This window comes from Lipophrys pholis (assembly GCF_963383615.2).
Source record: "Lipophrys pholis genome assembly, chromosome: 1".
Lineage (NCBI taxonomy): Eukaryota > Metazoa > Chordata > Actinopteri > Blenniiformes > Blenniidae > Lipophrys > Lipophrys pholis.
Window position 1 is genome coordinate 4,782,120 of NC_137635.1, and position 16,717 is coordinate 4,798,836.

Below are 16,717 nucleotides of genomic sequence, written 5' to 3' on the forward strand. Positions count from 1 at the left end.
AGATTGTAAAGCATCTTTAGGTAAACTTTGATTATCTTCTAAGTCACTTCTTTTTGTTCAACCTACCATACTAGATGCTGTATACTGTCCACATGTATGTAGTTTAATGACCAAGGCCTACTGTCACTGCGTATTGGACCTGGCAAAGGGCAAAGTGTTTTCTGGACCTGTGTGTAATGTCGCTGTCTCTGTTTATTCGCAGGCAGTGGATCGGGAAAGGGATGTCATAACCTACAAAATCCACAGTGGAGACGTTCAGGGACATTTTGCACTCCAACAGAAGTAAGCGTGCCTTCACACCATATGTCCTAAAGGTTCTATGAGCTGATGTTTTCAGTAACAAATGACGAAAATGTCTTTGAAAACTGTGTGGGCTCCTTTTGTATGCAGCAAACATTAAGTTTGAATGCAGTAGAATTTGGTGATATTGCGACAAAAAGCAAAGTGGGAGAGTGTACGGGAATGGCTTTCCACTCCTACAAAGAAAAGTATGAATCATGAACCAAAAAAGACTACAATACAACATACAATTTAGCTTTACTTCAACATGAAAGTTTAAAGACTACTGTGGACTTATAATGTATACAAATAAATTGATTTATATACTGCATAAAGTGAGCTGTAGGCCTTTCATATAATGTGTATCACGTGTACGGTTATATACCCTGACTGACTGTAGTAAACTGATCTGACACACAGTTAAAGCTGTACTTGAATTACGCACGCACGCACGCACGCACGCACGCACGCACGCACGCACGCACGCACGCACACACACACAAATATGATTTTGTTTAATAGATTCATGCTAGTTCGTGTATAATAACTGGCCCTGACCATTTTGGCCTTGTAATTCTCGACTGCAAATCAAGTTTAAAAAATAATTGTATTGGTCATGGTTAAACTATTATTATTTTTTGGTGGTATTTTAATGAGATTACTACATGAACGCTTCCTTCCTGAAATGGATGGTAGTTGATGATGTTAATGGATTGAATTAAAAAAAAAAGATTAATTGAGTTGATGTTGAGTATTTAATGAATTAATGTAGGAGATACAGAGTCTTTTAACTATTTAAACATGTTCGTCGGCGGCTGTGTCCCAAATTATTAAATTAAACTGTTTTATATCCATTCTTCGATTTTTCCAAAACTCAGGGTCACAGAAGATTCTAGCATACTGTGGACTAAACCAGGGTACGACCTGGAAAGGTCTCCAGTCCATCGCAGGGCAAACACAGGGAGACAAACACTAGTTTTAGACTCACTTTGAACCCACTTGTGCTCGGGAAGAACATACAAACTCAAGAAAGAAAGACTTCCAAAGCTCTGACTTTGGATAAATAATAATCTAGTTTTTCCCCTTTTTTAACTAATTGCATCAACAAAATGACAAATGGATGAAAAAATTGCACGAACAATCCTGAATTCACCTCATATAACACTGGATTTAGATTCCACTTTTATGTAAAAACACATGTTCTTTTACTCACGTGCACATTTGCCGAACATGTACATACAGATTCATGATTTTTGTTGTTTGTATTCAATAATTACTCATTACAAAGGCATTTGTAATGCTTTGTGATGATTCTATGTGCACTTCTTGAGGAGGTTAGAGAGAGAAATAAAGCAAAGTGTGGTCAAGGACTGCAGGAGAGTGATTAAAATATAATGATGAAAGGAAAAAAGAGAGTAAAGGTTTGGCAAGTAGCACATGACAAGAACAGGACTAGAGACTGAGCTGCGAAAAGAGGGAAAGGAAACACTGAACAACACACACACACGCAGACCAATGGGAATTTTAAAGCTCAAAATAAAAGTGAAGGTGCTGCAGAGAAATCCATGACAGCAGAGATTAATATTAACTGGGAAGCCTTGACTTCTGCTCTCCAGCAATATTTGGTGGGTTCCGTTAGACACTATGAAATCTCTCAGCACATTGGCAAAACCTCCCAGTGCCAGGTTCCTTTTATCCACGGCAAAAGTGAAGCGTGCACTGCAGCTTTTTATAGGAACAGGATGGAGTGGTTTTGTTTTATATCGCCTCTGTGTAGAATTTGGCTGGATTGCACCAGAAGAGCACCCAAGTAGGTCTGCTCCTGGCCCATTTTTCAAGGTTTCTGGCAGAGATTTTCAGACAGTAATGGCCAAATAATTCACATGACCTAAGTCCAAAAAGTGGGCCAGCGATGGTTGGAGCTGGGAGTAAAGATGGGAGTTATGAGGATATCTTTGTGGTTCTTCATTTTCTTCTCTTTAATTAATTTGAGTTATCTTGGGATTCACCTTGCATGGGTCGGTTTTGTTCACACAGTTTAAGATGTGAAAAGGAATTTCTAGCAATTGAATTTGAGTAATAAGTAAAAAAAAAAAAAAAAACATGGTTTGAATTGTGCGGTGCAAGAAAGGAGCTAAGAACAGTTGCACGCTAAAATATTTGATGCATGAATAAAATGACAGTACCTATTGGCTGGAATGTACCTGTGTGCCAAATCCAAAATCAAAATGTGCATATTTTCAGAAGTTGATCTCAACTCCATGTTGAATTTGTGTGTGCAAAGGCCCCAGAGTGAATGTTCCTCCGTCCATCCATGTTCTATACCACTTAATCCCATTCCGGGTCGTAGGGCACTGGAGCTGATCCCAGTTTACTATGGACAAGGGCAGAATACACCCTGGACAGGTCGCCAGTTCATCGTTTGGCAAAAGCACAGACAAACCACACTTCTTCACAATCACACCTCTGGGCGATCTAAGCCTCCTGTGCACGTTTTCGTGGGAGGAAACCAGATTACCAAGAGGAAACAATTCACTTCAACTAAAATTGTATAGCGTCAAATACAAGGCACTTTTGCAGAGGAAACCCAACAATTCCACACAAAAAGGTCTGGCCAGTATTTGAACCCATGTCATTATTGCTGTGCGGGGCGAGTGCGAACCACTGCTTCACCATTTTTCAACATTAAACGTTTTATCACTCAAATGAACATAATTTTGACGCTTAAACATTTGTATGCCTATTGATTGATTGAGTCCTCCACCAAAGTATGTTAAGCATCAGTGCAAAATCTTGCATTTTATGCTAAATGGAAGTTGCATTTCGGTTGTAATGTGTAACTGCTGAATAATAACTGTTGGCAGTGAAACAGTTTTCAGGATTCATGAACAAATGACCTAATTACTGAATTGTTGTTTTCGTGTCGTGTGAATGCGTTTATATTAACTACAGCTGCAAGGATATACGTAGCTACATAATACATGAACCATGTTTATAATTATGCATACATTTAATATGTAAAGAAATGTGTCTGAAATAAATTATCATTAGCTTGAATTTGCAAGTAATTCATCGTAAAACCCCTATTTAACTAGATAATTTTTAATCAAGTCGAACCACAATTAACAAATGTAAAATGAAACTGGATTAGTCTCTGTGCATGTGTAAGCCGGGGGTGAATTAACAAGTTAAAGATACTCTCATTAATGGAATTAAGTAGTATTTTTGGTTGCTCGTACTTCTTCAAGTAAGTAATTAATGCTTTGCAGGCTTGTAGCTAAATGTTTTTGTTTTATGAGAATAAATACTGTTATCATATTTCCCTTTATTCAATAAAGTGGATTTTCTTTAGACTGAGTTGACTGCAAAATGTTCTTCATATGTAGATACAAGAGCTATTAATCAAATCCCTGCGATATATGTTGTGTCTAAACATGACTGAAAAGTGGCTTATATACTTTATGTAGTTTTACACTGGATTCTCTTTACTTTTGTAACAACAGTGCTTTCGTGAAATTAAAGTTCTGTGACAGTAGCTGTGTTCAAATCCAGCCTTTCAGTACTTTCTAACAGCTTCATATATTTGCCTCCAGGGGAAAATCAACATCTGCACACCAGTGCCGATGCTCAGTGTGCATTTCAGAAGACTCCTAATTTACACATGTTGTCAGGATGAAAAACACTTCAGTCATTTTATGAGTCTTCACTTGGGAGAAGAAAAAAAAAAAAGGAAAAAGATCAATCAAGTCAAACATCAAAGATTTTTGCTTTGATTGGTCCCAGACAGGCGTAAGTGTGTTTATGCTCAGGCTATAATCATTTGCTCTTAAATTCAGCATTTCTCTCTGCTTCTGTTTTGATTTTTGATTTTTTATAAATTATCATCAAATTGTTTCAATGAGTAACTCTGGGATGAGTTTATATCTTTTTCAAGTTGATCGGCTTTGCGCTGCAAACATTCAGGGATTTGGAGTCTTTTAGATTCCTATTTGTACTGTTGTTCAGATGAGGCTGCAGAGTTTGAAGTCTATGTTAAGTAAACATGTTAAATACAAGCAAATCCACATATTTGTTTTGGAAAACCTTTTCTTTTTTTTGCACTGTACTTTACATTTATTGTGCACATGCTTGATTATACATGTATGCACATGTACACACATTTAAACAATGCATTTGGCTGCAAAATGCAAAACACATGGCACCTCCAGTACATCCCTTCACTATATCTATAAAGTGATAAAGTGAAAGGACTTTGTTACCCTCCACCTCTGGTGAGCAGTGTTCTGCAGCAGAGACTAGTGCGCTGCAGTCTCGATGCATTTTGCACACATCAACTTTAAATTTTTGAGAGAAGACTCACCATTCCTTAGAAAACTGTGTTTAATGATGCATTACAGCCTGAGCCATTATCGCAACAACACCCAAGAGGGCATTTCGTAATGTCACTGTGGGGCGAGCTGATAGACATTAGGTGCCATCTGCATTACCAAAGTACCCATAATCGCAAGGAAAAACACACTTGTGGGTGTTCAGCCTTTTTATGCAGCGCAACTGCGTGAAAAGTTTATCTCTGAAGTTGTACGTATAACGGAGAGTAAACAACAAAGAAAACAAGCCAGTTCCCACGTTCTGAGAGTTACCACGGGATCTATAGAGAGAAAAGCTTTGAGGATCAGAGATCAACTTAGTTTGACTTTGATAACTTGCATAAACTTCTCATGAAATCCTTCTTCTTGACACATGATATGAAGCAGCAGTCCTGCTTGGTTTGATCATATTGTACTTTTCTTCTGTTGGGATGTATTTTAAGCCTGAGCCTGTGAGGTGAACTGGGCCTTTGTGTGTTTTCTGTCTCTCACTCACAGATCAGGATACTTGCTTCTGGACAATCCTCTGGACCGGGAGTCTGTGGATTATTATACCCTGGTGATCACAGCCTCAGACGGACACCCATTTGGAGTAAGAAACTCAGCTGTTAAAACAAAGTGATATTAACTGCTTGTCTTTACTTGACTTGTTTCACATCTTCGGTGGAATTAAAAGCGAGCAGCTGCTGAAAGGAGTTCTGAAATCCTAAATACAACAGCTTTGGTATGATGTGAAGGATTGGCTATTACACTCAATTTTGGGTTATTTGCAATTTGATTAAAACTGTTAAACTGTCAACATAATAAAGAGACAATCATTTCATAACCACGTGTGTAACAAAGAGTACTGAAATAATTCTTACAGTTAAGACTTTGAGAAACTCCATAATCATATACTTTATACTTGTCACTGATACAAGCACTTTCAAGTGAAAACACATTATTGTTCCATTTATATTTTCAGAAGACATTCGCTCAGCAGTATAAAAAAACCCAATATACAATGATAATCAAATTTGTTGCCTATACTGACAATATGCCATTTATGCGCTATTTAAAATGCTGTGTTATCAATTTGTTGATGGGCGTTGATGTTTGATGCATTTCATATGTGGATCAGTATCAGCTCAGCAAAAACTTTGAGAAAGAGGACAAATACATAAATTGGTTATAATGAGCCAACAGCTGATCAGATTGAGTGAACTAAGTTGGTTGATCAGATAAAGTCGCGCACCTTTCAGAGGTGATTTATATTACAACTGATCTCGATATTTCTCAAACCAAAGATCTGACCTACAATTCCGTGTGACTCTGACCAAAATGTGTGCTGTTAGTTTCTGCATCTCCCATCCGGACCAGCCTTTGATGTGGGCAACTTCAATAAATGAGTAAAAGGACCAAGTAGCAATGAATATTTAATTCTGCTTTCGTTTACTCAACTGTGAGAGCTATTTTGTGTGAATAAATGAGTTTGTGTCCTTGCTGGGGAGTTTGATTACCTGATTGATTGCAGGTCACCACACGCACTTTCCCCATCTCTCCCTGCATTGTCCCCTTCTGTCCCTATTTTAAAAGTCAAATATCACATTTTCTCACAGCCACTACTGCTCCCTCATGAAGCCAGATGAGGACACGGGGTTGATTTCCTTCTCTCCCTCCTGTTATTTACATCTCTACATCTTTGGCCGTCATTAGTTTCTATGTCCTCTGCTCTTCGACCACTATAACCCCCCCCCATGTCTGAAACAAAATGTGAAGTTTACATCGCTCCAAGGAAAGTAAATGCTGATGATAACACTGTAACCTTCGCTTACACACAGCCTCAGCGCACAGTATGGAGGGAAAACTGCAAGTGGGAGGATGTTGGCCAGAGAGAAAGGCAGGGAGGGAGGAAGATGTAAGTGGTATTAAAGAGCTTGTTATTACCTTAACAGTCGTACACACAAGTATCCGTACATAGACACTTGTGCTCATGAACACACACGCTTCGTCAATTGCTCCCTGGACCTTGACAATTAGTGTATTATCTTTTTGCCCCGAAGTCAGAGTATGGCTAAAAGCAGTCCATTATATTTGGAATGAGACTGGGAAAAAAAGTAGAGCGAGAAAGAGAGAAGGTATATAAAAGAGGAACAATATCAGTGACAGATAGAAGGAAAGACAGAGAAAGGAAGAAATAGAAAAAGGGATGAGAAGATTGCAGTGTAGTTGCCTTATAGAGGCCCATTTATCAGCATCACCCAAAAGGCCTTGGGTGGTCTTCATATGTGCACACACACACACACACACACACTGACACACACATACATACACATCCGCGTTCCATATTATTAAATGTCCTGTTGTGGGACTGTCAGACTACAAAGTGCCTAATTGGCTATTTGGCCAGTGAATCCATCATACTGCCACAGACTGAGGACCCTACAAGTTAGTGCAGTAAACAGGGGCCACTGTAAAGACGCTGCGCATCAAAGGATGCCATTTCGATTTCTTTGTACGCTTTTAGTACTCTCGTCACATAATCCGCACATGTACTGTATCATCGCACCATCAGTAAATGAGCCGGCTTGTAACTATTACCATAATCACGAATTGGAGATTCTACGTTAATGAATGTAAGAAAATGCCTGCAGTCTGTGGGTTACACATCAAGCCTGGGATTTAAAAAAAATCAACAAATCCCCTAAAAAGACCAAAATGCAACAATACGCTTAATCTGCTCACATCTCTTTCCAATATCTGTGTGTGGCATTCAGCCTCAGGCCCATTGAATCCTGCCTAAGACTTCGCTATTTCAAAAATAGGCTTGAAATATACATATTTTGGATACTGCTGCCAATTTATCATCCTTAAGATGTCTGTTTGGCTTTTTTTTTCCAACAGACGTGTAGAAAAAAAAAGTTATGACCGGCGACAAGCTAAATCCATGCATCTCTTAAACTAATACAGACCAACCTTTGAAATATGTTATCTCACCAGGGGTGGATATTAATATTTGGAAGGTGGCCACAGTATTGGGGGGGTGGAGGGGATAATAAAATCTGAGGTGTGTGACTGCTGAGAAGTGATGTGCTTTGGTGCTCCCAAAGCAAGAAAAAGGGGGAGCTTACTCTGTCTCTTCCATTTGTGTCTGTCTGCGTGAGTGTTTGCCAGTGTTGCTCTCAGCCTGCCTTTTCATTACATCAGACCTCATTCTCCTTTACATATATTGGCATTCAGATAAAACTGTTTTGTCAAGTGTGAGCTCTTAACCTCAAATTACTTGCATCACCGTGTGCCCTGCCAACCTCAATAGTCAGTTGTCGCCTCTTTGATTGTCACCCACACACACACACACACACACACACACACACGCACACACACCCACACACACACACACACACACACACACACACACACGCACACGCACACGCACACGCACACACACACACACCCACGCAGACTTCATTTTTGTCTTCTCATCCTGCTGTTGTGAATCAGTTTGCTCTCCTTCATTTCTCATCTTATCCCACTTGCCTTATTTAAAAGCCAAATCTGGGCTGACTCTCCCCCTCTAACTCTTACCCCCCCCCTCTCTCTTTCTCGTCCACTCATGAAAGTCAAATTAAGAAATTGACGGCCTTAAAGCAGCTCAACCTCAGCTTGCTGAGCTGCTTATACTTGGAGACATTTACAGTGAAACGTATCTATCATGTTAAGATTGGTCCAATTGGTTCCTTTACTTGCTGTCAGGTTGACAAGTTAACAGGAGGCATTTTAAAAAAAAATAATTTTTCCTCTCTCTTCCTAAAGCAAAACTTTATTTATGTATTTATTTATTTAATCTTTCTCCCCATCCAAATGAGTCAGGCAGCAATAGAGCAGTGGGCTGTAGTCAGTGTCAACACTTCTCTTTGACCCTCAGCTGCCCTCAAGAAATTCTCACATTTGTCTTCGTTATTCAAATCTTAACCCCTTATCTCTTGCTGCTCTGAATGCGCGCCAAGTGGAATTTCTACCACTGCATTTCAAATGCCACGGGCCCATTCAAAGCTACCGTGATAGAGAGGACAACAGCCTCAACCACTGCAGCAAGAACTGGTGATTTCATCCTATATCTTTGTTGAACCACAAAATCATTCATACTACTCTCACAGAGAGTCCAAAAAACAAAATGCAATGAAAGGGTTGGCTATTAAGAGGCTACCAAAAGCATAGCTTTTACCACGGCTAGATGATTCACTAAGTGGTCCAGGCGTTATTCATTTTTAGATGCATTTTTGGAGTGAATACGTGTTAAAAGCACAGATAGATAATGCTGCTAATCAAGATTAGCAAGGAACACAATGAGACGGACGACGTATTTATCAAGAGCACTCACAGAAACACCAACATTTTCTCAGATGATGTCTTTTTTTTCTGAAGTGACCGGGAAAGTGACTGAAACCTTTGTGTGTATGTGTGTGTGTGTTTGTGCAGACCTCCACCACCACCGTGCACGTTGTGGTGACCGACGTTAATGACAATGACCCGCAGTTCAATTCTTCACTGCCAGTGAACCTCACCGTCACGGAGGAGGAGAATCACGCCTACGTCGGGCAAGTCAAGGTAGGAGGATACGCACATGGAGGAAATGTCCAGTTCCTTTACTCCGTTATCTCACCGCTTACTACAGGGTTAAAAAAAAAAAAAATCATCTTTATGTCCTTCCTGGAAATAGACTTTGTGTGCAAATATCAGACTGCAACATGATATTATAAACATTCTTAGAACGCCCTACCCAGAGAAAAACTTAAAGTAGTACTTCACAGGATTAAATAGAAATGTATGTTTCCTAGTAATGTCTGTTGAGGCAGCAGCTCTCCAACTTTTCACAACTAGAGTTCAAATGCTTAGTCACTTTTACTTACGAGCTTTATACGAGGAGCAACCGGCAGACCTAAGTGTCGATCAGATATCGACTCTGATCATAGAGAGGTCCGCATGTTAAATTGATGATTTTGAAACGGGTCTTAAAGCTAATAGAAAGCCGGTTAAAGGAGGCCAGGACAGGAATATTGTGACTTTATTTGTCGGGTTTTGTTAACAGCCTGGTAGCGGCACTCTGCACCAGCTGGAGACGACTGAGAGATGTTTTGTTAAGAAGAGTGATGCTGGTTTATTGGTGCCTTCATTTTGTCCACAATCTTTCCTTGCACTTAATCCTCAATCTGAGAGAAGCCAGTTGAGGTGGTTCCGCCATCTAATTAGGATGCCGGCTGGTCGCCACCCACGGGAGATGTACTGGACTTGTCTTATTAGGACGAGGCCTTGAGGTCGACCCAGAGAGTAAATCCATTGGTTGGCCTGGAAGTGGCTCGGGGTCGCCCCGAAGGAGCTGCAGGAAGTTGTGCGGGACCAGGATGTCTGGGTTTTTTTTGCTCCCCATTTTGCCACTTTGACCTCATATGGAATGCATGAGAAGGAATATAAATAGAGAAAGGTGCATGGATGATTTTTACATAAAATACATTTAAAAAAGAAAAACCTCAACTTCATTTTCCAATTTATCTCTCTCTATCTCAGAAAATGTGCAATTAAAAAGCCCAGTGCAGCAAGAGAGCATGTAAAGTGACAGATTATTCTGGTCTCTTGTTATTTCTCCAGAGGTACAGATCAGCGTGTTTGAAACTGGTTACACAACTCTTTTAATATCGTGGCACAGCTCATCGAGTCTTGCAGTAAGCCTTGTTCCTGTAAAACCTTATCCAAGGGCCACTGTCACGAGAGATGTCTCATGACTTCATTACTTCACAACTACAACGGTAACTTTCACGATTCATCAAGACGTCTTTGTGTGTAAGCTTTTGTCAAATTAAAATGTGATCATTTACAACAAGAGAGCTTGATTCCTCTCCCCAAATGGGAGGCCTGGTCCCAGCAATGTGATGAATGTCTCGACAACATGAAGCACACACACACACACACACACACACACACACACACACACACACACACACACACACACACACACACACACACACACACACACACACACACACACACACACACACACACACACACACACACACACACACACACAGTGCCAAAATATTCAGAGGCTCTAATTAAATTCAGCTCTTATAATCTTTTACTATGGGGACCGAAGATCACTAACGTAATTCTGGAAACTGAGGTAGCTTTGTAATCAGGACTGTATGTTATTATGCTCGGAGGACACTGTGTGCATCTCGCAGGTGGATGGGATGAGCGGATTATTACTGAGCTGTGTGCAGAAGCATGTGTGACAGTGTTTGAGGTTCAGAGAGTTTCTTTCACTGGAAAATCATTGCTTTATTTTTTATTTTGTGGGAAAATGATCGCGAAAGAGTTTCCAACATGCAACTGCGCATAATTTTACATTTTTATTTACATGTCTTACTTCCTATAGAGCAATTCTTGTGTTTTGAGAATAAATCATATTACTGTAGTGCATTTATAGGAGGCGTTGGGTTCAAGATGAGAAAAAACAAAACTATATGTAAATGTGGGATTTTCTCAGCCTCCTGAACCACAATCTGTCACTTTAGTCCGAAAAGTAATTGGACGAAACTACTGCAGCAGAATTATTTAACAGATTTTTGACCGGAATATAAACACTTTTGTTTTGCTCAGGCTATTTCAAAAACTTTGTGAGGTATTTTTGCCAGATAATATGACAGTTTTTCCAAAATAAAGTCTTTGTATCCAGCCCTATCTCTGAAAGTACAAAGGAAAATGAAACTATATTTTGCCAAGGATACATCTGACTCTAAAATGAGCACACAATACATGGCAGGAATAAAATGTGTAGGATATGTTTCCACCTACATCAGCACCTTGCTCTCCACTCGTGGACCTCCTCCAGACCAAACAACTGACTTATTTATTCCCCAGACGGGGGTAACGGGAAAACCTGACACTTTGATAGGCTCTGATCTTTAAAGATGCTCCCTCGGTTGCATGTTTGCTTGGATTTGCTCCAAGCTTAATTCATAGCCTTTATACACCAGTGTCAGGGGGTCTTTGATCAGCTTGACGCTTCACCAATGTCTAAATATTAATGATATCTCTTTGGTTCAACACCGAGGCTACTCCTGAGATAAATAGATGACCCCTGCACGTGAGGTTTTGAAGAAGTCATACTTTTATCCGCTTCCAAACTTGAAAAGTTCAATAACTTTCTATACCTGGACCATTAGGTGCAGTACCGGACTTGTGAATCCAGCCTGATCGGTACAGATGACATTTCATTTCGGTTTTAAACTCCTACTCAGATCTTTGGGCTTATTCCAAATTCAAGATCCAAAAACTTGTCCTCATCTAAAGAGAGGGCATTGGAAAGTATTCCAATCCCCAACTTCCTATTTTGCAAGGACCCTTGGACTTATTCCAAACCAACACAGACGGTGTGATCTCTCTGCAGGCCGAGCAAGGCACGACTCTGGGCCTAATTCCAAACCAGGGTCCGTACCTGTAGGTATTAAACAAATTTCTGGAAGAATGAATCGAGCTGACCTTGAGTTGCTGATGCCAGTGAGGGGGGAAAGTGAGATGTGCTTGGGTGGCAGAGAGAAATGCGGGATACTGAGGCGAGCTAGAGAGAGAAAGAAAAATGGAGAACACAGAGAAGAAGAAGCATGGCTGCATCCTCAATCTGACTTTCAAGAGCTCGAGGCGTGTCTCCTATTTTAGAGAGGAAAAAATACATTATAAAGTAAAAAAAAAAAAAAAAAAAGCCATGTAACTTTTTGACAATGGCTCCTGAGGTGGAATTTTTCGTAAAACACTCTGACGTTGTCTCTGTGTAAACGAGGGGAAGACTTGATTTTTGGGAAAATCGTCTCGGAAAACGCAACTTTTTGAAATACGCTTGTGTTCTTTGTTCGTGTAGACGGAGGAAACGCGGCTACTGCGCATGAGCACCACTGCTGGGTAAATAGTTCTTCTGCACATGCGCGAGTAGATGGACAATAACAACAATAACGGCCTCCAGAGTGTCATAACCCCTTTTTTATATTCTCCTGGGACTCGTTGAGAATCGGTCCATAATAGCAATCCAACTTTGTCATCTGTCTGCCAGGCCCACTGTTCTCTACGAACACGTGTGAGTAGTTTCACAAAAACAACCAACAGCACCCACTAGTGGCCCGACATGAAAACGTAATTTTCAGGGTTTCTACCTGTAAACAAACATTGTTTTTAAAACGTTGCGTGATGGTCCATCTCTCTATTATCGCTGTATGATGGACTCGTGACCTGTCCACAGTGTAACCTGCCTTCCCCCATAGTTAGCTGTGATTGGCTCTTCAAACCCCAGCCCCACCCACATGATATACTGTAGTATACCAAAGCAGTATTGAAAGAAAATAGATGGATTACAGAGTAAGACAATTTACCTCAGGACTCATTAAGGTGTTTCTTTGTTGTTCTAAATTAATGAGCCTCTTTGAAATCAGGTGAAAAAAGCAACTGCTAAGCCTCAGCCTCAGAGCTTAGAGCTCTCTGGTTAAAGAGGACTTAAATATAGGACCTGAATATTATCAAGGGTCAAGCTGTTGGCCGCAGTATGACAAGAGACAGAATATTAGACCAAAACCATACAGAAAATACAGATGCAAGTATGTCACAGGTAAGGGTTGAAGAGAGGGGAGGTGGTGGAGGAGGATTCAGTCTATGTTTGTGTGAGAGGGAGAGCTTATCTCCTCTGGACAGACATTTTGAGAATAATACAGTGTAGAAAGCAGAGCGGGATTGACAAGAAATCTGTGAAAAGTCTGCATTCTAAAACTTGTCTGGATTATTAGGGCCAGGGCCGCTTCCCACGCAATCCTGTTTACCTTTATGTTACCCAGTGAAGCAGAATATTTTAAAGTTTTGTTTTTGTGACCTCACCACAGTGGAGAAACAATGTGCTTTTGGCTTCACAAAGTGGAGACAAATCCAGACGATCACTAAAAAAAAAAAAAAAAACATTGGCTCATGGACCAGGCTAGCAATTTTCATTCCTCTGAGTGGCACTATCTTTAAGTGTCTGGTATGCATCCACAATATTGTATCTTGCGTAATACTCCTATCATTTGTAGTACTGAGGATTTTTTTTTATTACTGTCGATTGCATGGGAATGTGCTGTATTTGTATTTTGTTGTGGGATATTAAAGTAAAAACCTCAGAATTTCTTTCAAGGTGCTTTTTTACAGAATTAAAATGTCTGTCTAGAACTTGACAAGGCCAATAGAGTTCACAGAAGCACTACTTGATTTTGATAGTAATCTTTTTATATCTCAAAATGTGACTAGAAACATTTTCTGTCCAGTTATCGGCAAACCGCCGTACTTTTCAGTCATGTCACAGTGTGGGCCAACACCTGAACTGCCAGGTTTTTTACTTAAAAGGTTTTTCATCCAAACAAGATGGTGTGTTGTGTCTCGTTTTCACCGCCTTAGCCTGAGAGCAAGGATTGTGTCCAGTTGAAACGCCAAATAAGTATAATATTACTATCAGTTCCTTAACAGGCAAAGAGAAAACAAATAATTTCTCAGGGGATGTTATTTAGTTCAGACATAAAATTGACAATTACACCAAATAAACTTGTATTAAATGCAATTAACTACCGATGCACCGATACCACTTTTTTAAAGGGTGAGTACAAGTACGAGTGCTACTTGCCCATGCTACTTCCTGATACCCAGTACAGATACAAGTACTTATGAAATCATTCATTCAATAATTCACATTTCATAGGCAAACGGTATGCGAAGGCTCTGCGTTGCCGCCAGCCACTTCTGCACAGCCTGTGTGTCGACGCTACATACACCTCCAGCTTTAAAGACTCTAATAAACTACTGCGTCTACTGTACGAGTACTCCTTGCACTATCGGACCCGATTTTGATGTCTGTATTCGTGCATCCTGACAAAATAACATACCGTGTGACCTCCAAGTGCAACTAAAGTCTTTCTAACTTCCCTCATTACAATCTCGACATTGTTCTACAGCAGCGTTGCAGTGTTGTCACTCCTTAAATGGGAAAATGAAAAATCCAAGAGGCGTCTTGGGGACTGAATGAGTGAAATCATCTGCTCTTCTTGTGATTGTGTGTATGTGCCTACAGCTCAGTTGATAACTTTCTGTGTACTGTTGATGGTAATGGACTTTATGGGCCCGGCCCAGTGTGTCTCCGTAAGATATTTCAAATTGATTCACAAACATCTCTAAAAGAAAAAGTTTTGGGAAAGTCAACTATATTGATCCCTCTGCCTCCGGCGCAGCCTGTCTTCATACTAATAGTGTGGTGAATTGCTGCTGATTAGAGGGAGAGACTCAAAGAAATAAACTGTTTTATGTAGCTGAAATATATCTGTTCTTCATTGCCGTGCCATTTATTACTTCCAGTGTTTCCAATTTCATGACCTATATGTTGAAAAATCACTTCTCTAAACTCAGAAAATAAGACTAGCAAAGCGAGTTCCCATCAATAGATAGATAGATAGATAGATAGATAGATAGATAGATAGATAGATAGACAAAACAAGTTGTTTTAATCTTTTTTCAGTCTCTTCTGTTCTTCGTTACACAGCTTTGGCTTTGTGACCGATCATTTTCTGTATTATGTTTTTCTTTTCTTTTTTTTTTTTTCAAAGTTCAGATTTATTTGCTGTCTCGTTCCGTTATGTTTGATGACTTTCTCCACCAACACGTTCCAACTCCAACTTTTCTCATTTTATTCCTGTGCTGGTGGAAACTCAGTGCCTCGTCCAATCACTGCCTGGTGAAGGCAAGTAAACAAACACATAAATTACACAGTTTTCGACAGGTTGTTTCGTGGTGAAAAGGGCTCAATTTGCACAAAATGCTGATTCCAGTACGCCAGTTTTTCACTCGATATCACTCATTTTGTCCTGTTTAGATGATCAACCACAAAAGTGTGATTTGTTGTATGACCACACACTGTAGCACTCTGGACCAGGGGTGTCAAACGTAAGGCGCGTTTATGTTGAGATTGTTGTCGTTTTCTGTTGTAATTCTTTGGTTTTGTGAAAATATAGACATCGACATCACATATACTCTGCTCCGCAACAAAGAAAAACTTTCATTTAAAGGTTATCATGGCACTATTTTACTGGTCGGGCCCACTGAAGATGAAATTGGGCTGTATGTGGCCTGTGAACTGAAATGTGTTTGACACCCATACATAGGATTGTGGTAAACCAGAACTATAATAATGAAGGTGTACTGCTTCTGGCTTGTTCTTGAGTGTAACTTACTTAGACAAAGGCCCCTGTTATAATACCTTTTTTTTTTTTTTTTTTTTTTTTTTTCCACCCTTGTCCTGTTCGGCAGCTTGGGCCAACAATATGATGTGATTGAGAGCCTTCGGAGTCAGAACAGTTTTTGGTCTTGCAACAGGGAGAGACCTGGAGTCTCCTCCTGTTGCCTTCTCCGTCAGAAGCTGGCATGGCTGCCGTACACGACCGGGGGGGAACGCACAAAGAGAGAGAGAAGAGAAGAGAGAGAAGAAAGTCGAGGGGGGAGGGGGGAGGGGGGTGGGGGGAAGGGGATAACATACAATGTCCTTGTTGTGCTACATATATTATTTGCAATAATCACACTCATCCAAATACTTTCCAACTGTTATTAGATTGAACCAGCCTGAGCAGCTCTATCTAGACAGTAAGATGATTTCCTAGATTTAACCAGCCTGAGCAGCTCTATCTAGACAGTAACGTGAAGCAGGAACATGAAATAACAAAGAGGCGACAACAAAAGAGGAACATGATTTTTAAAGTTTGAGCAAATGATGACAGACAACAAGCAACTTCAGAAGCACCTTTCGTGAGGAGTGAAAGTGTGTGTGTGTGTGTGTGCGTGTATGTGAGTGAGTGTGTGTGGCTTGTCCACTGGGTGTGGCCGGAACTGTTGTGGGGGGACCCGTGGTGACACCCCGGGGTCCGAGGCCACCGCGCCCGGACACCGCCACCCCGGCAGACAGAAGCCCCCCAGGCCCGGGGAGACCCCAGCGAACCACCCCAGAGATCCCCGCCCCCGCCCAAAAAGCACCCGACGGAGAATGC

The 16,717-nt window shown here is 40.5% G+C and overlaps 1 protein-coding gene across 1 annotated transcript in view; it reads left to right on the plus strand.

Annotated features, from left to right (window-relative positions):
• LOC308123894 (protocadherin-15-like) overlaps positions 1 to 16,717 on the plus strand; it is a gene marked incomplete at both ends in the record, with an annotated part of 180,180 nt that overhangs the window by 73,868 nt on the left and 89,595 nt on the right. Inside the window, 3 exons of the mRNA XM_080486619.1 lie at positions 203 to 282; positions 5,145 to 5,238; positions 9,105 to 9,233. Of these exons, the coding sequence (XP_080342745.1) occupies positions 203 to 282; positions 5,145 to 5,238; positions 9,105 to 9,233 (303 nt within the window). The remainder of the gene's footprint in view (positions 1 to 202; positions 283 to 5,144; positions 5,239 to 9,104; positions 9,234 to 16,717) is intronic.